Source organism: Panthera pardus, unplaced genomic scaffold (genome assembly GCF_024362965.1).
Source record: "Panthera pardus isolate Hobbes unplaced genomic scaffold, ASM2436296v1 HiC_scaffold_8, whole genome shotgun sequence".
NCBI lineage: Eukaryota > Metazoa > Chordata > Mammalia > Carnivora > Felidae > Panthera > Panthera pardus.
In genome coordinates, this window is record NW_026527013.1 from 4,706,975 (window position 1) to 4,730,502 (window position 23,528).

General features: G+C 59.3%; 3 protein-coding genes across 5 annotated transcripts; 1 reads left to right on the forward strand and 2 right to left on the reverse strand.

Annotated features, from left to right (window-relative positions):
* Nucleotides 1–29: 29 nt before the first annotated feature.
* On the forward strand, nucleotides 30–6,752 carry CRB3 (crumbs cell polarity complex component 3). Of its 3 annotated transcripts, XM_053897674.1 has the most exons (7): nucleotides 30–383; nucleotides 1,206–1,309; nucleotides 1,552–1,688; nucleotides 1,923–2,099; nucleotides 2,812–2,885; nucleotides 3,208–3,351; nucleotides 3,701–6,752. In XM_053897674.1, the coding sequence occupies exons 4-7, from the start codon at nucleotides 2,018–2,020 to the stop codon at nucleotides 3,770–3,772; spliced, it is 372 nt and encodes a 123-aa protein (XP_053753649.1). In that variant the 5' UTR covers nucleotides 30–383; nucleotides 1,206–1,309; nucleotides 1,552–1,688; nucleotides 1,923–2,017; the 3' UTR covers nucleotides 3,773–6,752. The 3 variants fall into 3 exon arrangements, 2 of the variants coding, with proteins under 2 accessions (XP_053753649.1, XP_053753648.1); XM_053897673.1 differs by lacking the exon at nucleotides 30–383 and having other exon boundaries at nucleotides 1,074–1,696; XR_008420427.1 differs by lacking the exon at nucleotides 30–383 and having other exon boundaries at nucleotides 1,078–1,688; nucleotides 3,208–3,508.
* Nucleotides 4,252–13,295, reverse strand: DENND1C (DENN domain containing 1C). The gene is given in 25 exon segments (XM_053897667.1): nucleotides 4,252–4,930; nucleotides 5,041–5,248; nucleotides 5,373–5,440; nucleotides 5,630–5,737; nucleotides 5,810–5,854; nucleotides 6,460–6,531; nucleotides 6,748–6,788; nucleotides 6,880–6,970; nucleotides 7,767–7,871; nucleotides 8,724–8,849; nucleotides 8,946–9,047; nucleotides 9,175–9,220; nucleotides 9,315–9,397; nucleotides 9,399–9,416; nucleotides 10,161–10,271; nucleotides 10,383–10,436; nucleotides 10,531–10,596; nucleotides 10,691–10,765; nucleotides 10,952–11,021; nucleotides 11,113–11,232; nucleotides 11,464–11,513; nucleotides 11,638–11,681; nucleotides 11,763–11,827; nucleotides 12,930–13,038; nucleotides 13,277–13,295. Coding segments are annotated over 24 exon segments (2,409 nt in total). The 5' UTR covers nucleotides 12,947–13,038; nucleotides 13,277–13,295; the 3' UTR covers nucleotides 4,252–4,306.
* Nucleotides 13,296–18,541: 5,246 nt separating this feature from the next.
* On the reverse strand, nucleotides 18,542–23,149 carry TUBB4A (tubulin beta 4A class IVa). The gene is made up of 4 exons (XM_053897242.1): nucleotides 22,975–23,149; nucleotides 22,330–22,438; nucleotides 22,106–22,216; nucleotides 18,542–19,639 (listed from the first exon to the last, which is right to left on the reverse strand). The coding sequence occupies exons 1-4, from the start codon at nucleotides 23,029–23,031 to the stop codon at nucleotides 18,582–18,584; spliced, it is 1,335 nt and encodes a 444-aa protein (XP_053753217.1). The 5' UTR covers nucleotides 23,032–23,149; the 3' UTR covers nucleotides 18,542–18,581.
* Between the last annotated feature and the right edge of the window lie 379 nt (nucleotides 23,150–23,528).

Here is a 23,528-nt window from a genome sequence, read left to right on the forward strand (position 1 = left end):
CTTCCGCGCTGAACTGGTGCTGTCTTGGGCCCCCGCGACTTCTGGCTGGCCTGGCCGTCTTAAAGGGGCCGCGGCAGAATCCGGTCGCTTGGCTGACTGCTCTCTCCAGACCAACCTGGGCCTCTCAGTATCCCAGGCTCGAGTGCCGATGGAGACCGGGAAGCCGAACGCTGGAGGCGCGGCATCCGCCTGTCGCGCTCGCTGCACCTGCCGAAAGTCCCTCCCACTACTTTTGGGCGCAGTTTCTCGAGTCACCATTAGGGGGAGGGGCGGCCAGAAACACATTGGCGAAAAATAATAATAGCTAACATTGACTCACGGCGTTGCACAACCCAAGGCCTTTTTACTCACCTCTCGCGTCGTCCTCGCCAAAACTCTGTAAGGTAGGTTGGTGGGACTGACTTTCCCACTTCACAGATGAGGAAACAGAGGTTAAACTGCTCTCCCCAGTCCACATGCCCACTACAGGGCAAAGCAGGGATTTAACTAGACCTGGAATTCTTAGCCATCGCTCTATACTCTAAAAGTGATTAATTTCCCCTTAGCCGCTACTCTTCACCCTAGAGTTCCCAGGAGGTGGTGGTCTTATCATCATCGTCCTTTATCCAAAAATACAGCCATGAGGACCCATTTAGTCCTGCCCAGCCAGTGCTCAAATAGGTGCGTCCCAGACAAAGGAGCCTCTTCTTGAAGGTCCCCTCACAGATATTTTCTTCCTAGGTGGTCCTTGCAGGTGCCCTTCAACATGGGGAATACAGATGTTTTCCCACAGAAATGCCCCCAACAGGTGTTTTCTCACGGAAACATCTCTAGCAGGTGGGCCTCAATACACAGAAGCCTTTGTCCCGCCGCGCCCCCCCCCGCCCCGCGCGCCCCGCCATCTGCTTTAATATGACTTGTCTCATGCAGATGTTCTCAGGTTTTTTTCTCACTTCTCAATTCTATGCAGATACTCCCCATACAGCCTATACCCTCCATTTCACAGGTATGTTTCTCAACAGAAATCCACTCAAGAATGCATCATACAGCTCCCCTCCACCCGCCCCCCCCCAAAGGCATGTTGCAGTCAAGTATACACCCATATGGGCACGTTTCCGTGTCACTGGGTCCTATAAGGTGTACTTAAACGCGGACGTGTCTCGTGCAGCTCTTTCCGATACATTTCTACGCAGGAATTTTTCATACAAGCGTTGTTCATTTCATAGGGGAGCCATGCAGATGCGTTTCCAAAACAAACGTACCCTAACCCAGACGGCCGCGGTCGGGTGTTATAACGCAGGCGTGTTCTACACAGCCGTTTCCCACACAGGTATGCTTCCGTTCGTCTACACTCCAGAGATGTGGCTCAACGCAGACGTCTCCCACAGGTGTGCCCGCAACACAGGTGGGAGGTCCCTCTTACCCTAGCTCGCTTCCGCCCCTACTTACTCCTTGCTGTTGTAGAATTGGGTTCCCGTTACAGGTGCGTCCCTGGCGCGGCCCCACCCCCGTTTGGCTCCGCCCTCCCATCTGGGCTCAGGTGCACGAGCCGGAAGTGCGCTCCTCTCCCAGGTGAGTGACTAAACTTTCCGGGTCACGTGAACGGGAGGAGCTGGAGGAGTCCGACCGAGCTACCGACCGACGCACCGAGGGTTCGAGCCAGGTACTCGGACCGGGCACCGGAGCAAGGTCGAAGACGCCTGGGCCAGGTAGGGAGGTAGGACGCTCGCCTTGGCCTGCCGCCCCTTCCCCCCACTTTCCTCTTCCCTTTCCCCAGCCCGGGAACGCGCCGCTTCGAGTTAATCTTTAATCTCTGACCTCTGGCGGCGGGGGCGGGGCAGGACTCCGGGGTGCCCTGGGCGGGTCACCCCTCCCCGGGCCTGCGCCCGAGCCCAGCCCCCTCCCCCACCCCACCCCCGGCCTTTCTCTTTCTCCCGCCCCAGGTGCCGGGTCGCAGGTACCCCCGGCCCCGAGATGCGGTAGAAGCAGCGCGCAGGAGAAGCCCGGTTCCCGGTGCCACCAGCCCGTCGCCCGGCCCATGGCGAGCCCCGGCCTGGGGCTGCTTCTGGCGCTCGGCCTGCAGCTGCTGCCCGCCCGCTGGGGCCGGGCCTGGGGGCAAAGTAGGTACCGGCCCGGGGCGCGCACGGGGCGGGGCTTAGAAGCGCGGGTTACCTGGGACCCGGAGAGGTCAGGAACTGGGGAGCGGGCATGGGATACCTTGAGAGGCGATCAGTGCCAGGGGTTTCCTTGGGCTGTCGCCGTCGGTGTAGAATTCCTGAGTTCCTGAGGAAGGGGGGATTGTGATCTGGGGGACAGGAGCCTCAATACCTGAGTCTCAGTATGGTTGAGGTGTGTTGGGCAGACTGGGAGCCAGGAGGAGACCTGCCTGGAGCTCTGATCCCGGGTTCACCAGGCTGGCCAGAGGTGTGGACTCAGCCATTCAGTCCTTCTATTTCAGTTTCGAGAGCCTGGGGGGAGGTGTGAGTCAGACACTCCAGGGAAACGCAGATCCACCCAGATCCTTAAGGGCCGAGGGAGGGCCGGAGAGGTGGGGGGGGTGGGGGGGTGGGGGGCAGGGTCAGGCTCCAGACACCATCCATTATAGCAGACCCCAACTCAGCACAAACTGCCAACTGCTGTAGGCTGCTTACTCGCTGCGGGGCTCTGCTGGGTTCGGGGCAACATCAACCCGGCGGGCCCTTGCAGGCAGGGCACCCACAGTCTCTACCAGAATGAAGACTCAGCAGAGTTCTAGCCGAGGGATGCCCGAGGGAGGTGCAGTTGTGCTAAGATGGGAAGGATAGATGAGGAATAATTTGTCCCTCCCCGCAGCGCTGGACCCCCCCGTAAATGACAACAGCACCATCACACCCTCTGACCCGGGCTCCGGCTCCCATGGGGCGCTGGTGAGTTACATGTGGGAGGAGGGCAGCGGGGTGTTATTCAGGAGTCCCACATGTAGCAGGTGGAGGGACCCAGAGGTGGCGGGTGCTTGGGAGGGGGGGGATCCCAAACATGGCAGGTGGGAGCCTGGGAGCCCCAGATGGGACAGATGGGACACGGGAATCCTGGGTGGAGGAACCACACCACCAGAAGTGACAGGCTTGGGGAGGAGGGGGGGGGGCTTGGGGAGGAGGCGGGGGGGCTTTGGGAGCCCTGGATGTTTCTCAGGTGAGGGTGCACAGGGTCCCCTGGCTCAGGTGAGCACACCTGTCCCCCCTCCTGCAGTCTCAGGAGGCCATCACCGCCATCATTGTGGTCTTCTCCCTCCTGGCTGCCTCGCTCCTGGCTGTGGGGCTGGTGCTGCTGGTTCGAAAACTTCGGGAGAAGCGGCAGACACAGGGCACCTACCGGCCCAGCAGCGAGGAGCAGGTGGGTGCCCGCGTGCCGCCGCCCCCCAACCTCAAGCTGCCGCCCGAGGAGCGGCTCATCTGAATGCCGGGGCCCCGTTGCCGCCTCCACCGCTGTCCAGGACTGCCTGGCGCTCGCTCACACACAGCAGCCGCCACCGAGAAAACAGCCTCTGATGGTTCAGGAGGACTTGGGGGGCCACGGGGCACCTGCCTGGTGGGCTCGGTGAAGCATGCCCCCTTTGCTTGACTGCCTGCAACTGGGGGGTGCCTGGGCTGGGGCCCGCCTCCCCGCTTGCTTCACCATCTTCGCTCGGCTGTCTGGCCCGCTGCCACACAGGCCCAACAAATCCCCTCTCCTTTCCTTCCAGTTCTCCCACGCAGCCGAGGCCCGGGCTCCCCAGGACTCCAAGGAGACAGTGCGGGGCTGCCTGCCCATCTAGGTCCCTTTTCCATCTCTCTCTCTCTCTCTCTCTCTCTCTCTCTCGCTGTGTGACCTTGGGGGAAGGCAGAGCCCTCTCTGGGCAGTCAAACCTACCTAGTGCTTAAGAATAGAAGGGAGGAAGGTGCTTCAAAGACTCTGCCCCTGAGGGGAAGGGAGGGTGGTGCTGCTTACATTTTATATATATATATATATATACATATATACATAAATCCCATAGTGAGATATAATAAAACCTTTTTTTTTTTTTTTTTAAGCCGGTGGGACAGGAGTCAGTCTAGATGGAGAGGACAAACTCAGGACTCATAGGCTGTTGAGAGACGAATTGTAAGGGTGCAAGAATCCAGGGGGGGCTTCCTGGAAGGGAGGGGCTTCCTGCTGCACCTGGGAGCCAGCTGGAGGAGGAGGAGGAAGGTGGCGGATGGGGTACGTTTCTGAGCACAGAGAGGGCCCCCAGATAAACTCACCAGGAAAACCAGCTTTGGGCTCATGTGGCTTTATTGAAGGACCAGGGTCTCCTCTGGGACCCTGATTCTTAACCTTCAAAACACTTTTTAAGCTCAGCGACTCTGGGCCGGCTCCTACCCTGGGACTCCTGCCAGTCACTGTCAGGTGCAGCAGGGGGTCTGAGGGCTCCTGGCCCCTTGGGGCACTGGAAATGAGCATGTTCTGCCAGCATGACCTCAGATGGCTGGGGCCTGGGGTTCTCTGGGGAACCAGGATCTGAGGAAGAATCAAGGGGCTCAAGGGGTTGGGATGTCCAGGTAATATCCAAGTTGGGCTTTGTGGGGACCAGAAGTTGGGGGCTTTCTGGAGGGCTGGACTGGGTGGGTGCTGTGGACAGCTGAGAGCAGGGGCTCTCCTGGGCTCTGGGGTCTTCAGCTGCCTTGCGGGGAGGGGAGAGATGTAGGATGAGAAGACTGGACTCGGGGTCCCCTCGGCTGCTGGGGTCTGCAGAAGCTGGTGGAGACAGCGACGGGAGGATGGTTTCTTGGCTGGCCTCCAAGGCTGGCTGGGAAATAGGGTCCTTTGAGGAGGTCGCGGCATCTGAAGACTGGAGGGTTTGCTGAGATGGCACGTCAGCAGGCAGGGACAGGGGCTGGGGCTCTGGAAGTTTCTCATCTTCTGGTTGCCATCTTGGTCTTTCTGCTATGTCAGGCTGGGTGGGGGTAGGGAAACGGGCAAGTTGCTGGCCTTCAGATGCTGGAGAAGGCTGACAAGTCTGATGGACTTTGGGCAGGGGGGTTGGACGGGGGCTGGGGCTCTCACCAAGCTGAAGCAGCTGTCTGTGTCCTCTCTGTGACAGCAGTCCAAGCTCTGGCTGGGCCGCAGGCTACCTGTCCTGCTGGCTCCCAGGCTCAGACTGTCCAGAATCTCGGCCAGCAAATCTAGTTCTTCTCCAGACCCCAGGAAGCTGCTGTCCAGAGCTTCCTCTGCCCATGGGTCCTGGGCCTCCTCAGGGCTCAGAGCAGGTGTCCTGGGTAAGGATGGGCAGCCCCAGATGTCTGCCCAAGACCCCTAGTCCTAATGGGACTGCTCTGGAGGTTCTGGAGTTTAGGGACCTGGCCTCCCTGCCCCCTCCCCCTGCCTTTGAGTCTCACCCTTCCTCCAGGGACTCAGAAGGTCTCTCTTCTAGTCGCCGTCTCCTGCTGGGGCGAAGGGGCCGGTTCTGCCAAGGACAGATTTGGAGGGTGGGGCCTCAGGAACTACAGGTTTCTAGAGGAGGGTGTGTGGTAAGTGGGCCCCGAACACTGGGGTAGGTGAGCATGCGAGCAAGAAGTCTGGGTGTAGACAGAGAAGAATGGGAGAAGGACAAGGTGGCGTTGGTGTCGCAGGGTGCTGGGGGAGACGCACTTACCTTTCCAAAGTGCTGGGTGATAGGCAGGCGCTGTTGCAGGCGATCTGAGCGGCTGGTGAGGGACGGGGCTCTCAGGGAGCCCCCCCTTTGCCGGCGAGAGTCCCCATCCTAGGAAGAGGGTGGGTGAGCCGGGTGGGTGAGCCCTTCTCCACTGCCCCGGCCGTTGGCCACCGGCCTTACCTTGTACATCAGAAGGCTCTGCACACCCTTCAAGCCGCTCTTGGCCTACGGAGGAGCCACAAAGAGAATTAGACTCCGCAGTGCTTTGAACCTGGGCAGTCAAGAGCTCGGCTCTCCGTCCCCTAGGATCACTGTCCTGCCATCTGTTCACGTTTGTGCTACACGGACCACCTGAGAAGTCAACACAGACTCACCCCTTGCCTAGTAGAAAAGAATTCCCAGAGGACATAACCACTGAACGAAACGGAGAGTGGCAAACACAGAACAGCATTCAAAAGACAAGCAACAGATAAGACCCAAGGGACAATTTGCTGCGGCAGAGGCTGGCCACAGGGAACTTCGGGGCTCGGGAGAAAAAGAAACACAAGGGCAGAGGCTGGGACCGTAGCGTCTGAGGACAAAAGATGTTCGCCAATGAATCTTGGTTGTCAGTTTTAAATGGGGAAGAAATGATCCTGGCAGAAATGAGTAGGTAACTGGAAAATAAAAACACGAAGACTTATTTAACTGCCGGCTTGCTTCTGATAAAAAAAACATGTTTGCACTTTACATGTGAGGTTAAAATGTCCTGTCCCCACGAGGGGTTGACATGTGCCTTGTCCCCTGGTCTTCGTGACCCCCGGGCGGTGGCCTGTGTCGTGTAGCCTCACCGAGCGGTACATGTTTTTGACAGCTGGTTGAGTCTTGGCCTTGACCGAATGCAGGAGAGCACCGCCACCTTTCTGGGGAGACAGAATGGCAAGGGAGAGAGACTTGGGCCTCTGGGGTTACCCCAGACTCCACCTCGTCACCCCAGCTGTGTGAGGCTGGACGAGCCCCTCTCCCTAGCTGAGTCTCCATTTCTTCTGTCTATAAATGAGCATAACGGTGACCCTCCCTGGGGACTGTTACAGGGCTAAGTTAATCCCATAATAAACACTAAGAGTGCGGTGTTCTACCTTTAGGTTGTCTGCCCAGAGCTGGTAGGAGTAAAGAGCGCCTGCAGTGAGGAGAGGGGTGGTCACGGCTGGCTGGCGGGCTCAGGCGGGGGTGCTGGTGGGGCGGGGCTCCGGGCTAGACACAGGGCTCACCTGAGGAGGCCCCACTGCAGGTGATCTCCTGCTCAAAGAGATCTGAGAAGCCCTCTCCTGTGTTCAGCTTCTCCAGTCGGCCTTCGATGAACTGGGGGTGGGGGAAGGGTCAGAAAAGGGCTGCCTCCGCCACTTTTGAATTGGAGGACCCAGGATTCTGCTGGCCCTGCATATGTGGAAGCCATCCCTGGCCCCTCCAAGGGACTCGCCTCCGGGACCCAGGAGTCTGGAGGCGCCTCAGGAAGCCAGGAAACCTCCCCCCACCCCGCACCAAGTCAGGACCAGTCAGGGACCAGACCCCGCCCCTCATAGGGATCCGGAAGTGGGACTCTGACACTCTCGACAGGCCTCCCTCCAAGTTGACCCCACCTTCAGGGACCCGAGAACCCATCCCTACACTGATGGACCCTGGACTCCAGCCCGCCTCCCAAGAACCCCAGAAATCCGGCTCCGCTTCTCCTCCACGTCCCGATAACCCAGGAGTCCCCGCCCACCTCCTCTCCGGCAAGGGGAGGGAGCACTCAGGACACGCCTCCTTCAGAGTCCCGCAAGTACACCCACCCACCCCTGACCCTGGATGCTCCATCCTCAGGGACCCAGGAATTTAGTCCCACCCCAATCTCCCCAGGAACCTGGGAGTAGATCTCATCCCTCGGGAGCCCAGGAGTCAGGGGCTCCCATCTTTAGCGACACAGTTCAGTCATGCCTTCCCCACCCGGGGACCCTGAGGGCGGGACCCCCCGCTGGACCGACTCTAGTCTCGCCCATGGAACCCAGGCATCCGCCCCTCGGGGTCCGGCTCGCTCCCAGGGACCCAGGGTTGTCCTCCCCAGCCCCTACTTAGCCCCGCCCCCGGCCCCAGCCCCGCCCTCAGGGTTCTGGCGCACCTGTTTGAACAGCTGCAGGTGCACAGCCCTCCGATGGAAGGCCTGCAGGGGCGCCCCCGGCTTCTGGGCCAAGAAGGCCTCTTCACTGAAGGTCACAGGCTGACCCTAGAAAAAAAAAAAGACCCGTGACCTGATCTTCCCGTGGCTCTCCTGGACCCCAACTGTCTCCCTTATTGGCTTACATATCTATGTAGCAAGGTTGAGCGCCTACTGTGTGCCTGATCTTGCGCAGGGTCTCATGGGCCGCAGGGAGGTGGGAGCCTTTGAGGAGGAGGAGGGCGGGACCTGACTCAGGTGCTCACCATGGGGGAGGACAGACAGTAGGGGGCGAGGGTGGGAGCCCCTTGAGAGAGAACTCGAGGGAGATGAAAGTCCTAATCCAGGCGAGCAATCATGGGGGCCAGAGCAGGGTGGAGACAGAGGAGGGGAGAAATGGGCAGATTTGGGATGTGTTGTAAAGGCAGAGCCAACAGGAATGTCAGATGCTCACACGATAGGCACACCCCCCCCCCCCCCCCCCCCAGTTTTTAGAATAGTTGTGAAAACGGGGGTGGGGAAGTTTGAGAGTCAGCAGATCCTGAAGTCCTGGCTTCAACACTCACCTGCTATGGGACTTCTCCAAGCCTTGGTTTCCTCATAAGTAAAATGGGACCATAATGGTATCTAGCTTATCACACTGTTGTGAGCATTAAGTGAGATCATAGTAACAGAAAAACCTAGCATTTATTGAGTGCTCACGATGTGCTAGGCACTACCCAAACATTTTGCATATGCCCATTCACTGACTCACCTGACCCTTTTGTGTGGGTGCTAGTGGGATCCCATTTTACAGATGGGCAAACAGAGGCACAGAGTAAGTGCTCCATAAAGGCTAGGCATTTATTATTATTATTATTATTATTATTATTATTCCTTCAGGACCCACGAGGCCTCTCCCTCGGCCTACCCGCTGCTCACCGGGCTGCAGACGAGCGCATCGCGGTATCCCCCGAAGAGCAGGGCCTGGGCTTTGAGAAAGAGACGGGACACCCCTTCCCCGGGCGCCAGGGCAACCTTCCTTAGCCGCAGCCTCAGCAGGGACACCTGGAGGACAAGGGGACAGCTGTGAGCCGGCGGGTGTGGGGCCTCCCCTCCACCACGCGGGGGGGGGGGGGGAGCAGAGAAGGGGGTAACACTGACCACGTCTGGGGGCAACGCTTGCACGTCGTCGAAGGGCGTCTCTAAGGTATTGGAGTCCACGTTCATCATCACGACTTCCTCCAGGGCTTTCTCTCGCACTCTCTGCATTGGGGAGTGAGGGTGGGGACGGCCGCTCAGGGCCTGAGGATCTCTGGCGGGGGCAGTTATTTGGGGGTCCAAAAGAGGGGAATCCCGCAGGCCGCTGCGGTCCAGGTCCCCTCTCACTCACCTCGGCGAGACTGGAGTGCACTCCGATGAGGTAGGGCATGGGCGCACTGCAGACGACCGAGGGGACAGGGTCATGCAGACGCCGCCCAGGGGTCCCCAGGACCCCAGGCCTCTTCCCCAAGCCCGGCCCCCGCCCCTCACCAGCAGTAGTCCAGCAGATGCGGCGGCAGCGTGGGGATCAGCACGTGCTCCCAGTGCATGGGGTACAGGAGGGCGCAGGACGCTGTGGACGCACGAAGTCAGCTGGGGACAGGTGGGGGGCCGTGGAGTCAGGGCCTGGACCCCCAGCTTCAAGGAACCTCTTCGGGACGGTGGCTCTCCCGGCTCCATGCCCCACGTCCCCAGTCTCCTGTCCCTCTCTCCCCCTCCTCGCCCCTTGCCCACCCCCTACTGCGTGAGAGGTGAAAACTCAAATCCCTTTAGGAATCCTGTGACGGCCAAGAATTCGGCAAATTACAGGGCTTGGAGCCGGTGGAGCCAGGACTCAGCGGGTCTCAGGCGCTCCCTCTAGGGGGCGGGGCTAATATACAACCCTCGGGGAGCTCTCTCCGCAGTGGTAGAACAGCCCACTAACTCCACCCACAAAGAGGCGGGGCTAGAATTCAGCTTCCTTAGTTCCGCCCCTAGGGGAGGAGCCGGCGTTCCTCACCGCCCCCCTTCCCCCACCCGGGTCCTCCTCCTAGAGACCCAACTACAATTTAGAGCCCCCCCCCACCTCCCCGACGGCACCCTCCAGAGGGGCGGAGCCAGCCTTGTTCTGGCCCATAGTGGGTGGGGTCTGGACCAAAGAGGGGGCGCTACAGCTCAGCCCACGCCTATTCCCCCCGCTAAGGGAGGAGCAAGGATTCCACTCCATCCTGAGGCTCAGAGGGGCAGAGCCAGGCCTTCGCCTCAGGTCTCGCCCAGAGGAATTAGACTGGGAATCCGTCCCGTGGTCACGGCCCCAGGGGCGAAGCCCCACCCCCGGCCCAGCTGGCCCCGCCTCACAGTGCTCAGCTTGCTGGCGGTGAGAAGGACCCTTCTCTCCGCCAGGAGCGCGGCGAACAGCCCCACGATGTTCTCGTCTGTCACCGCCACCACCAGCTCCGTTAGGTTCCTCTGAGGATCAGAGAGAAGCGCTGGTCGCGAGGGACCACAAGATGTGACAGCCCCCTCCGGGTTTCGGGACCTCTCCCCGCCCCCAGAACTCCCTCCCAGGTGTCCACTCACGTTCTCAGGAATGGATGGCAGGCGGCCAGAGTCGGGGGCTACGAAGCAGGAGAGCTGGTGGGGGGGGGGGGATGAGCGGGGACACCGATCAGTCAGGGGTTGGCCTTGCCTGGGGGCCCAACCCAACGGGGTCCCCAGTTCTGCTCACCGGCCTGCTGTTCCCAGGGGCAGGGGGCAGGATGCTTTGTGCACTGGAGATTGTCACTCCGCTGCCCTGGGAGAGAGGTGTAGCTGCGTGGTCCTCGGGGCTGGGGTACAGCCTCCCCACCCACCTAAGCTCGGACGCCCAGGGATTGGGGGCTACTCACCAGCTCCACGGAGGCCTGGGTCCCAGGCAGGGGCTGCTGCAGCAGATTTAGAAGAAGTTCCTCGACCTCAGAGACCTGGGTGGGGGTGGAGTGTCTGAGCTGGGGGGGGGGGGGGGTGGGTGGGTTGAGGATTGACTGGGGCTAGGTGGTCTGGGAGGAGCTGAGGGGCTCAGGTCAGGCCTGGGAATTCTGAGCCTGGTGGAGGGCTTGGGAGGGTAGAGGCTGGGACTCCCACGGGAAGAAGAGGGAGGCTGGTCTCACTTGGTCCTGGGCCAGGAGGTCACCCACTGTGTTCAGTAGCTTGTAAAACACCTCAAACCAAGGCAGATGGCTGTGGAGAGGGCGCGTACGTTCCACGAAGTGCCCTCAGGCCAAGGCCCTTCCCACCCGCCCCCCCCCCCCCAGAGCCCCAAATCTCACACCTGAGGATGCACAGGCAACTGTGGGCACCAGCCCGTAAGTGGCAGAAACCAAATCTGCGGGTTCCGCTCAGGTCGGTGAGGGCAAAGGTGAAATGTTGTACAGCTGGGCTGGGGGGCTCCCTGGAGGTGGGAAGGGCTCTCAGAGACCCAAGGGTCCCAGGTCCCTGAACCACGCCCCCCACCCCAGCACCAACAACACTCCTACTGCTGTGTCCACCAGTCTGGGGCTCTGGGTGTATAGATCCTTAGTTGTCAGGGTCCCTGAGTCCCTGGGTCCCTGGGTGTTTGAATCCTGGGGGTCCCTGAGAAGTCTGAGTCCTTGGGTTCCTGCAAGTAAGCTTCCTTCCATACCTTTCCACATCAAAAGGGAAGCAGAATTTAGGCACCATCTGCATAGCTTCCTGGGGATGGAGAGAGGGCACACTGCTTGGCCATTCGGGTTAGGCCCCACCCCTGGCCAAGACAATCTCTTCCGCTGGGGGGACTGGCCCTGGGCCCAGGGGAGCCAAGAACCAGCCAGCGTACCTGGTCCCTGAAGTCTGGGGGAAACTGCCGCAGGATGGGGGGATCTGTGGGAGAGCGGGCTTCTAAGTTCAGGCCTCCAGACCTGCCCTCCATGTCCCCACCCCCACCCGATGCCCCCAACTCACCTTCTTGCAGGGAGGCAGGGCGGGCTGCTTCGAAGAACCAATCAAACACGGCAGGTGGACCCCCTCTGTGGGGCAGGAATGGGCTTTAGTGGGTCCAGGGGCTTCCTTCTGTGTCTGTGGTTGTGTCTGCACTCTGTACCTGTGTGTGTGACCTCAATGGTTTGTGACAGCGAGTAGGTGGTGTGATGCTGTGCGAACAATAGTATTGATTGTGTGTGCGTGACTGAGAAGTGTGAAGCACCGAGTGTGACTTGTGTGCATGTGTGGACATGATGTGTGTGAGCCTCTGACTTGTGTTTATGTGCTGTGTGACTTGGGTGAGCACACGGGTGTGTGTGCCCATGACTTGGGTGAACATGCAGGGGTGTGTGTGTTTGTGATTCTCTCCTGTGTTTTCCTGGAAGGATGAGACTGACCAGTGTCGGTGTCCGGTCGATGAGTGTGTGTGACCAAGCCAGCGTGGGGACAAATAGCATCCACAACTTCTTGCGTGGCTGTGAGTGTGGCTGGGTAAATGCGTGAGCATCTCTGTGGTCTGGAGACCAAGAGACCCTGCCCATGCGTCTCTGGCTGGGAGGCTTCATGGTGGCCCGAGGGCTGACCCCAAATTTGTCATCCGAGGAAGGAGGGCAGCATGCCCTTGTGCCCCTGGGGGCCCCGCACTCTTTACTGCCTTCGCTTGCCCCCCCACCCCCCACCTCACAGAGGATGCTGGGTCCTGGGCTCAGGGACAGGGACAGGGAGACAAGAAGGGAGACAGCACAGGGATGGGGACTGACTATAGGCACACAGAGCCCCCGACACGGGAACCCCCCAGCACTTCACTCTCATGCTGGCATGGTCCCACACGAGCACCCAGGCACATGGACCCCACACAGTCTTCCCCCACCCCCAACCCCCGCTCCCTGCTGACCCCCGGAAGCCATGTTCCTCTTCACTCTGATACACCAAGAGGTGCCTGCTCAGAGTTGCAAACTTAGTCACCCGGAGCCGGAAGGAGAAAGAAAGAGAGGGAAGAGGGTCTGAGAGACATGCCCCAGTCCCAGCCACCTGCCCCTGTGGCTCACAACCCCTCCCGGGCCTGCCCCAGCCCGGCTCCCCTTGGCCCCAGCCGGGGCCTGCTCTGGGAATCTTGGTCCAGAGAGTGGGGGAGGGTGTAGCTCTTACTCAGCTCTGGATCCCATGGTCCCTGCGGGGCCGCCGGTGGGGCCCTTGCCCTAGGGGTCCTGGGGGGCCTGTGCTTGCGTAGGGCTGGGCCCTGAGCCGGCTCAGCTTCCTGTGTGGCCGGGAGAGGAAGTTTAACGGGTGACGGGTGACGTCCCAGGAGGGAGGCTCCCGCCCCCACCCACTGTGAGAGACCCAGGCATCCTGTCTCCTAGCCCTCCCAGGGATGGGTGGGCATGGGTGGTGGACTCGGAGGCCGGACCCCCAGCACTGTCCTGCCAGGCCAGGGCACCTCTGACCCCTGACATCATACCCAGGCCTCCCTCTGTCTGTGGCAGCCAAAGACTCACAATTTGCCTGAAATGCTTCCTCTTCGCTCAACTCAACTTTGCTCAACTTTCCTTTGGTCTTTCTGCATCAGCCATTCCCTTTAGGACCACCAGAGGGAGCCAGGCTGGAGAGTGAACGTAGGGGAGCCAGGGAGGTGGAGAGACAGCACTCAGAACACAGGTAGAGGCAGGCCACACACACACACACACACACACACACACACACACCTCTAAGGTCTCCAGCCAAGACACAAGTGGAGATGAGACTGAACAGAGAGCTTCATGCCCCCCTTTCTCTCCAGGGAGGCTGGACCACAACCAGGACTGCAGATGGATGGTGCAGATTACTTGGCATCCGTCTCTCTCTTGCACAGTCTTAGACATTGCTAGAGACTGAATGTTTGTGTCCACCCAAAATTTACATATTAAATCCTACCCCCGCCACCAGGGTGATGGTATTAGGAGGTGGGACCAATGGGAGACGATTGAGCCATGGGGCCAGAGCCCTCATGAGTGGGATCGACGACCTTATGAGACCCCAGAAAGCCCCCTCCCCCCTTCTGCCACGGGAGGACACGGTGAAGAGACCGTGGTCTCTGTGAGCCAGGGAGTGGGTCCTTAACTGGACACGAAGTCTGCCGGTGCCTTGATGTTGGACTTCCAGTCCTGAAAATTGCAAGAAGCAAATGTGTATTGTTTATAAGCCACCCAGTTTATGGCATTCTGTTATAGAAGCCCTAATGATCTAAGGCCTGGAGTCTGGGAGGAAGTTCAGCTGAGTGTTGACCTCTCTGTATTAATTATTGCCGTGCAACAAGTCACCCTAAAGCGAACAGCATAAAAGAACACGTTTGTCATCTGGCAGTTTCTGTGGGGGCCCAGACTCTGGGCACAGCTCAGCTGGGTCCTCTACTACAGGATCTCTCAGCTGTAACAACGTGCCCCCTGGGCTGTGGTCTCATCCGAAGGACCAGGCGGCAAATGGTCTGTGTGGAAGCTCACTTGGTGGCTGTTGGCAGGATTCAGTTCACTGTGGATTGTGGGACTGAGGGTCTCAGGTCCTCGCTGGCTGCTGGCTGGAGGCTGCCCTCGGTTCTTTGCCACACGGACCTTCCCAACATGCTGCTTCCTTCACCACAGCAAGCAGGCTGAGAAGACCACAGAACATATCAAGGCAGAAGTCAGTCTTCTGTAACTTAGTCTTAGAAGTGACATTCCATCATCTTTGACATATCAAAGACGATAGGTCAAGAAGCCATCACCAGGTCCAGCCCACCCTCAGTGGAGAGGATCACACGGGGGCATGAATAGGCGAGAGGGGCCTCACTGGGGACAGTCTGAGAAGGCACCTTCTCTATTCTTTGGGCCTTCATTTTCCCACTCTAAAATGAGGAAATCACGGGACGCCTGGGTGACTCAGTCAGTCAAGTGTCCAACTTCGGCTCAGGTCATGATCTCACGGTTTGTGGGTTTGAGCCCTGTGTCTGGATCTGTGCTGACAGCTCAGAGCCTGCAGCCGGCTTTGAATTCTGTGTCTCCCTCTCTCTCTGCCCCTCCCCTGCTCATGCTCTGTCTCTCTCAAAAATAAATAAACGTTAAAAAGATTTATTAAAATGGAGAAATCAGGACATGTACAGTGGAGTTGCTCATTCATTCAACAAAGAATTACTGAGGGTCTGTGTTGTATCAGGCTCTTCTGGGCATGTGGTGACCAAGGTAGACACCTTGGTCTTCATGAAGTTCACATTCCAGTAGGCAAGGAAGAGGACAGACAAAAGAAACAAGTGTATAAATAGATGGGATCATTGGAGTTAGCAATAGGCATGAGGAGTAAATGAAACAAGATAGTTGATGGAGAGTGACTGGGTGTTAATTTTAGATTCGCCAGGGAAGGCCGCTCTGAGAAGTGACATTTGAACTGAAGCCTGCAGACCAAAGTAGCAGAATAGCATGTGCAAAGGCCCTGAGGTTGAATCGAGCTTGATTTGATTGACCACAAAAAGAAGGTCACTGCAGTTTCAACTTAGTTGAGTGAGGGGGAGGATGATGGAGAGGTAGTCAGCAGGGGGGCGGTGGAGAGCAACGTGAGAGTTTGAGTTTCAGTCTGAGTGTGAGGAGAGTCGTGGCAAGGTTTTCAACAAGGGAGGGACAGGCTTCGCACATGCTATTTGCATATAAAGGCTCCTCTCTGGCTGCTGTGGATGAAGAACACACTTTAAGGGGACAGGGGTGGCAGCATGGGGTCCAGGGAAGCGATTGGGAGGGGGGTTGTCTGGATGCACAATAATGGAGGCTGAGACCAGGGTCCAGCCAAGTGGAGAGGAGGGGTCAAATTTGGGGTGTCTTTTGGAGACGGAGGCAACCAGACTCAGCAAGAGATAGGAAGAGCCTGTTGGGCGCAGGAAACGGGGAATCAAGGCTGATTCAGATTTGGGGTCTGAGCAACTGCATGGTGCCATTTGTCAGAGAAGGGGATACTTTGGGAGCAGAACAGGGAGTTCTTTTGTGGCCACATTAGGTTTGAGAGGGTAAAGAGAGCCACGTTCACTGCCTGGTCCGTCCATTTTCTTTCTGCTCTACCACCCAGCTCTGGGCTCTGCTTGCTGAAATGCGGGTTGCTGGGGACTGGCATCCAGGCTGTGTTCCCTACACTTCTTCCTCGAGGCTGCAGTGGGACCCGGTTAGGCAGGGGTCTGGAACCCCAGTCCGGGCCAGGTGGCCTAGCACAGAGTGGGGTGGACGTAGCTGATTGGCTCTCAGCAACTCTCCTCCTTCTTTCTCTTCCTCCTGGTTTGCCTCCCTCGGTATTGCAGAAGCCAGAAAATTAACAAACAAAAAGACACAAAAACACAAAACCCCACAACAAACCAAAGCATTTCCTAGACTTCTTTGCCGCTCTGGTTCTGGAAGCACATGAGGTTCTGCTAACCAGAAATGCTCACGAGAGATTTGCAAGGCAGAAGTGAAAGCAGAACTCTGTGCGTTTGTACCTATTTCCAGCGTTGTGCGGCGTTGGGAGGTGTGCTTGGATTCTCTAATTCTGGTGGCGGTGCCTTTCCCACCGAGCAGAGGAAGCAGTTCCCCGGTGGCTCAGCTCTGTGGTGTTCTGACTTGTTCCAGGGCTACTCAGAACGTGGCCTCAGAGGCAGTAGCCTCACCCAGCATCACCTGGGAGCTTGTTAGAAATGCAAGGTCTGGGGGCGCCTGAGTGGCTCAGTCGGTTAGACACTCTTGATTTCAGTTCTGGTCATGATCTCGTGGTTCATGAGTTCAAACCCCACCGCGGGCTCTGAGCTGACCGTGCGGAGCCTGCTTGGGATTCTCTCTCTCTCTCTCTCTCTCTCTTTCCCACTCTCTCTGCCCCTCCCATGATCTCTCTCTCTCTCTCCTTGAAATAAGTAAACTAAACTTTAAAAATGTTTTTTAAAAATGCAAGGGCTGAGGCACCTGGCTGGCTTAGTTGGTGGAGCGTGCAACTCTTGGTTGTGGGTTTGAGCCCCATGTTGGGTGTAGAGGTTATTTAAAAATAAAATCTTAAAAAATGTAAAGTCTTGGGCCCTACTCCCCAAAACCTATTAAACCAGGAAGTCTAGGGTGGGACCCAGGAAGCTGTGCTCTGGCCAAGTTTTCCTGGTGATTCATTGATTCTTTCTTTCTTTCTTTCTCCCTTTCTTTCTTTCTTTCTTTCTTTCTTTCTTTCTTTCTTTCTTTTTCTTTCTTCCTTCTTCCTTCCTTTCTTTTTCTTTTACTTTTCATTTTTTTTTTAAATTTATTTTGAGAGAGAGAGTGTGAAAGCAGGGAAGGGGCAGAGAGAGAGGGAGAGAGAGAATATCCCAAGAAGTCTCCATACAGTCAGCCCAGAGCCCGAAGTGGGGCTTGAACTCATGAACCGCGAGATTATGACAGGAGCTGAAATCAAGATTTGGACGCCTAACTGAGCCACCCGGGCGCCCCCCCATTATTTTTTTTAATGTAAGCTTTACACCCAGCTTCGGGCTTGAACTGACAAGCCTGAGGCCAAGGGCGGTATGCTCTACCGACTGAGCCAGTCTGGCACCCCTTGCCGGTTTCTTCGGCACACTGACGTTTAAGAAATACTGGCCTGTGGTCCGCTCTCTTAGTCCCTCTAACAGTGCCGGAAGCCCCCAAATCCTTGTATTAAATCCCTTTCTGCTTAATACGCCTATGATGGTCCTTGTCCTGAGCTCTGGCTGACAAAGGGGAATCAGAGTTCTAGACTTAATGTGTCTAGAACCCCAACCTCACTGCTTGATGGCCATGGGACGTTGGGGACGACTGTGTGCAGCAAATCAGTTTCCAAAGATGGTCACAGAGATGTCTCCCATCCCACATGCCCTTCTGGAATCTTTCTTCTCTACCCTCAAGGGGGTGGAGTCTACATCCTACCCCCCTGAACCTGGGTGGGCCTTTGTGACCCCATCGATCAGGAGTCCAGAGCGCGCTATGTGACTTCTGCAGCTGGGTCAGAAAAAGGCAACGTAGTCTGCCCTGCTCTCCTGGGATGTCTGCTCACGGGGGACCTGCCACCATGCTGTGAGGATGCCCCAGCTGACTATGGAAGGGTACTGACGCCCTCCGTCTACCCACCCCATCTGAACAAATGGAGGCTGAGACCACAAGCGGCTTACTCAACACCACACAGTTAGTTAGCGATACGGCCTGCTCTGTCCCTCTCTGAAATCTCTGCCGCCCTCCCCAGCACCCCCAGATCACATGTCCCTTCAGCACCCAGGTCCACCCCATAAAGCTCCCTTGCTGACCCTCCCGCAGGGAGATGATACAACGCACCGGGCAGACACCTGGCAGGCCACCAGTTTATTTATTGCGGGTGAAGCAGAGGGGAGGAGGCCGGGGAGGCTTGAGGGCGCAACGCCTTTTGCTCGCATGCTCCAGGGCTTCTTCCTCGGGCGGCGGCAGCCAGCCCCCCACCACCCTGGCAAACCAAGGTTGGCTAGAGCCGAGGGGAGGGAGGGGCGGGGAGAGAGGGGAGGGGCGGGAGCCAGAGGGAGACGAGGCAGTCCTCGGGGAGGCGGGGCAAGGCCAGAGGGGTGGAGAGTAAACTGGGAGCACGGTGGGGTCCGTGGGGGAGGTCAAAGGTGAGGGAGAGGTCCGCGCGAGGGGAGGCTCCCGGAGTTAACGGTGGGGCTCACGAGGGGGTGCGTGCGTCCACGTTAGAAGAGCTGGGGCGGGGGGGGGGGGCGGACGGGGGTCGGCCGGCGCCCGCGGGTCAAAGGTCAAGCGGGAAGCGCGAGGCTCGGAGGGGCGGGCCCAGAGGCGGGGCGAGGCCGGCGGGCGGGGGCGGGGCCTAGGCCACCTCCTCCTCCGCCTCCTCCTCGAACTCGCCCTCCTCGGCCGTGGCGTCCTGGTACTGCTGGTACTCGGACACCAGGTCGTTCATGTTGCTCTCGGCCTCGGTGAACTCCATCTCGTCCATGCCCTCGCCCGTGTACCAGTGCAGGAAGGCCTTGCGCCGGAACATGGCCGTGAACTGCTCCGAGATGCGCTTGAACAGCTCCTGGATGGCCGTGCTGTTGCCGATGAAGGTGGCGGCCATCTTGAGGCCGCGCGGCGGGATGTCGCACACGGCGGTCTTGACGTTGTTGGGGATCCACTCGACGAAGTAGCTGCTGTTCTTGCTCTGCACGCTCAGCATCTGCTCGTCCACCTCCTTCATGGACATGCGGCCGCGGAACACGGCGGCCACCGTCAGGTAGCGGCCGTGGCGCGGGTCGCACGCGGCCATCATGTTCTTGGCGTCGAACATCTGCTGCGTGAGCTCGGGCACCGTGAGCGCGCGGTACTGCTGGCTGCCGCGGCTGGTGAGCGGCGCGAAGCCCGGCATGAAGAAGTGCAGGCGCGGGAAGGGCACCATGTTCACGGCCAGCTTGCGCAGGTCGGCGTTCAGCTGGCCCGGGAAGCGCAGGCAGGTGGTGACGCCGCTCATGGTGGCCGACACCAGGTGGTTGAGGTCGCCGTAGGTGGGCGTGGTCAGCTTCAGGGTGCGGAAGCAGATGTCGTACAGGGCCTCGTTGTCGATGCAGTACGTCTCGTCCGTGTTCTCCACCAGCTGGTGCACCGACAGCGTGGCGTTGTAGGGCTCCACCACCGTGTCCGACACCTTGGGCGACGGCACCACGCTGAAGGTGTTCATGATCCGGTCGGGGAACTCCTCGCGGATCTTGCTGATGAGGAGGGTGCCCATCCCGGACCCCGTGCCCCCGCCCAGCGAGTGGGTCAGCTGGAAGCCCTGCAGGCAGTCACAACTCTCGGCCTCCTTGCGCACCACGTCCAGGACGGCGTCCACCAGCTCGGCGCCCTCCGTGTAATGGCCCTTGGCCCAGTTGTTGCCGGCTCCCGACTGGCCTGCGGAGGGAAGCGGACGGGACGGGACGGGGTGGGGGTGAGGGTGGGGGTGGAGAGCGCGCAGGGGGGGTTACGGGGAGAGCTCCCCCTCACCCCGGCCATCCTAGGAGTCGAATAACAGCAATGAAATTATTATTGTGTTAGCGTTACTGTGGGCCGTTCTTGCGGTCTGCCTCCATCCTTGCTGGCTTCTCATCCAGCAGCCAGAGGGGATCCTGGGAAAGCCGGAAGCCATTCATGTCCCGCTTTGGCCCAGAAGCCTCCTGCTTTAAGCTCAAAAACCAGCTAGGTCTTTGAATAAAAGCCCAAGCCTCTCCGCCCCCACTCGGCCCACAGGGCCCTGCAGGACCTGCGAGCCCCTCTCCCTCACCTCCCCTCTCTCCTCTTTTCTGGCTCACTCTTCTCCAACCAGAGGGTCCTCCTTGCTGTTCCTCCAACACACCAGGCCCAGTCCTGCCCTGGGGCCTTTGCACATGCATTCCCTCTGCCCGAAATGGTCTTCCCGCAGGTACCCACATGGCTCTCTCACCTCCTTCAGGGCTTTGTCACTCTCACTGAGGCTTTCCTCCCATTTCTTATTCCTCTTCCTTGCCTTCCCCCCCCCCCCCCCCCCCCGAAGCACTGACAAACTTATGTGTTCTTGTTACTCGTGTTCATTGTCTGTAATCTCACCGGGAAATGTGACCTCCAGGAGGGCAAGGATTAGTATTAGTGGATGGGCCGGTATTTTTGTGAAAAGGTTAACATTTCTTCTCATTCCCGCCTTTGACTCCACCCTGGTCTGACCTCATCAACCCTGTTCTGGACTGGTTCCCACCCTCTACAGAACAGTCTGTTCTCCTGCCAGCAGCCAGAGGGCGTCTGTGAGCACCTGAATCATGTCCCACCCTCTCCTACCCACAACCCTCCAGGGCTCCCACTTGTACTTGGGGTACAAGCCCAGGTCTTCCCTGCAGCCCACAGAGCCCTGAACAACCTGCCCCTACCCTGTCTCGTGCCTGCACTCGCCTCCTCCCTCTCTCTCCCTCGTCCATTCTGCTCTAACCAAATCGGGCTCCTCGCAGTTCCTCCAGCACACCAGGCCTGGTGCTGCCCCAGGACCTTTGCGCCTGCTGCTCATTCTGCCTGGGATGCCCTTACCCCCCCGGTACTCACATAGCTGACTTTTCTTTCAGGTCTTTGTGCCATGTCACCTCCTCAGAGAGAAACGGGATTGCCAGGCAGTCTGTCTCCTGACTCCACACTTTTACCACTGCCTCCTCACCCAGGCTCCCAGAAGCCTTCAAATCTATTGGTCCCGATGGAGCCACCCATAGTTATCCTAGACTCCCTCACACCCTTTGGTCAACATTATTTAGTCCTTCCACAGCCATATCCCCAGGACGTATTGTATGCCATACCCACACGGGAGCATCGTTATCTTGCTGAATCATCACACAGACCAGAGAGGGGAAGTCGCTTGTCAAAGGTCACACAGCCTGTCCCGTCAAGGCGTGGACTTCAGACTCTATAAACCACCCTGCTCTGAGGAAGAGAGGTTCCCCGGGGTGCTGGGGGAGAGGGTGGAGCCCCGGGGACTGAGGCCAGGTGGGCGGGTGTGTGCAGCCAGCCTGACCTGGGAGGCACTAGAACGGTGTCACTGAAGGATGTTCACGGAGCGTGTGTGCCCCGGGAACCTGAGCGCCACAAATGTGTCTGCTCTCTTCACATGTGCTGTTCCCTCGGTCTTGCACATCTTTCCTCCCTTCAATGCCTCCTGGTCGGTCTGGGTCCTACTCATATTTTAGGCTGCAGGTATTAACAGTGATCGTGGTAATGAAAAGTACAAATGCTTATGTGCTTTTTCCTCTGTGTTAGATACGGTTCGGAGTGCTCTCTGCATATTCACGGCTTTAAGCCTCACGATCGTGATGATGAGTAGGTCTTTTTTATAATCTCTGCTTTAAAGATGTGGAGACTGAGGCACAGAGAGCTGAAGGAGCCTGTCTACAGTCACCCAGCTGACTTTCAATCAGTGGCTGAGTTGTACTTATTTAGCTTCTCTGTTGCACATCCCTTCCCTGGGAGGTCGGCTCCGATAGGGTAGAGAATCTCGTCTGCTTTGTTCTTCTGGGGTAACGGCAGGGCCCGGTATGCCGTAGGTGCTCAATAAGTTATTTGTCGAATGCGTGAAATGGCAGAACTGGCATTTTCACCCAGGCAGTCTGGCTCCAGTCCATGCTGTTAAATTAAAATGCCACCTCCTCCAGGAAGCCTTCTCTCCACCCTCCTCCCTATCAGATGCCCGTCCTGGGCTCTCACGGTGGCCTGTGTGTCCTCCGTCACAACCCTGACTGCCCTGTTCGCCTCCCCCGCGGGGCCGTGGGACCCCGTGGCCACCAGAGTCTCCCGAGCTACGTGGGGGGATTTTTCACCAAGCATTTGGAAGTCAAAGGAGCAAGGGGGCTTCCTGTGCCTGGAACTCACCGAAAACAAAGTTGTCGGGCCGGAAGATCTGGCCGAAGGGGCCAGAGCGGACAGAGTCCATGGTGCCCGGCTCCAGGTCCACCAGCACGGCTCTGGGAACATAATTTCCTCCTGCAGGGAAGCAGATGGAGGGCGGCTGGGGGTTGCGGGAGTGCCAGGAACCAGCATCCTGCCCCCTCCCAGCCTCCCCACCCCCACTTCCGCAGGTGCCCCCGGGCCCCTACCTGTGGCCTCGTTGTAGTACACGTTGATTCTCTCCAGCTGCAGTTCACTGTCTCCGTGGTATGTGCCGGTGGGGTCGATGCCGTGCTCATCACTGATCACCTCCCAAAACTAGAGGGATGGCGGGGGTGGAGGGCGGAGGGCGGGGAAGCGGGCGGCCAGACCTGTCCCTGCCTCTCCGGGCCCACGACCTCCAACCGCCTTCCTAGCTGCCACCTGTCCCCCAGCAAGGCGAAGGGGGGACCTAGAGGCACGGTGGGGAGGGCAGGCATGAGGCAGCAAGAAGGGAGAGGTGGGGGCGGGGGCGGAGCCGAGTCACCACCTCGGCCGAGCCTGCCGGTGTCAGCTCGCCCAGGCTGCAGCGTGCGGGGAGGGGCAGGGTCCCTTTGTGCGCGTGGAGAGGACAGTGGGCCAGCTGTGCAGCCAGCTGTGGCCAGCGGACGGAAGGCTGGGCCCCACCCCCACAGGCCTCTTTGTTCCCAGCCTGGCCCTGCCCCCGCCCCCCCCCCCCTCCCCTAACCGTCCCCGGGGTGCTGGCCTCCCGGGGACCCCGTCCCTCCGAGAGGCCCCAGGTGGGGGAGCTCTGCGGAGCCCGTGGACCTGCTCGGCTCCTCTCGGCCGCCTCCGGGGCCCCAGCCCCCGCGCACCTTGGCTCCGATCTGGTTGCCGCACTGGCCGGCCTGCAGGTGCACGATTTCCCGCATGGCGCTGGTGCTGATGGTGGACGCGGCGGCGGCGCTGGCGCTGGGAGCTGCGGCGGCGGGACGGGAGGTGGACGCGGCGGCGGCGGCGGCGGCGGCGGCGGCGAAGCAAGGTCCCTGCGCCCCCGGGGCGCCTCTATATGAGCGGGCGGGGCCCGCGTCACGGCCGGTCACCGGCCCGCCCCGCCCCCTGGTCCCGCCCCGGGACGGAGGGTGAGGGGGTGGAGGGATCTCCCTCCCCAGCGGCTGGGAGACCTCCGGGGGCCCAGACTGGGGCACGCCGGGGCCCCGTGCGCCCCCGCCGCGGGCCGTGGGGTGAGGCCCCTCGAGCTCCACCTAAACATTTCCTCCCCCACCCGCTCCACCCGGCTCCCAGCCGGGCCTGGCGACCGGGGTCTTGCGGGGATGGGGCGGGGAAGGGAGAGCGCCGAGTAAATGAGCTGCGGATCGATCCCGTCACTCCCCCATCCTCCACCCCCCCACCCCCCCCCCACCCCCCG

Excerpts from the sequence above, each read along its gene's own strand:
- CRB3 (XM_053897674.1), top strand. The coding sequence starts at position 2,018 with ATGGCGAGCCCCGGCCTGGGGCTGCTTCTGGCGCTCGGCCTGCAGCTG. Across the intron at positions 2,100-2,811 it reads GGGCCGGGCCTGGGGGCAAA|CGCTGGACCCCCCCGTAAAT; the intron begins GTAGGTACCGGC and ends CCCTCCCCGCAG. Across the intron at positions 2,886-3,207 it reads CCGGCTCCCATGGGGCGCTG|TCTCAGGAGGCCATCACCGC; the intron begins GTGAGTTACATG and ends CCCCTCCTGCAG.
- TUBB4A (XM_053897242.1), bottom strand. The coding sequence starts at position 23,031 with ATGCGGGAAATCGTGCACCTGCAGGCCGGCCAGTGCGGCAACCAGATC. Across the intron at positions 22,217-22,329 it reads GTACTACAACGAGGCCACAG|GAGGAAATTATGTTCCCAGA; the intron begins GTAGGGGCCCGG and ends GCTTCCCTGCAG. Across the intron at positions 19,640-22,105 it reads GCCCGACAACTTTGTTTTCG|GCCAGTCGGGAGCCGGCAAC; the intron begins GTGAGTTCCAGG and ends TTCCCTCCGCAG.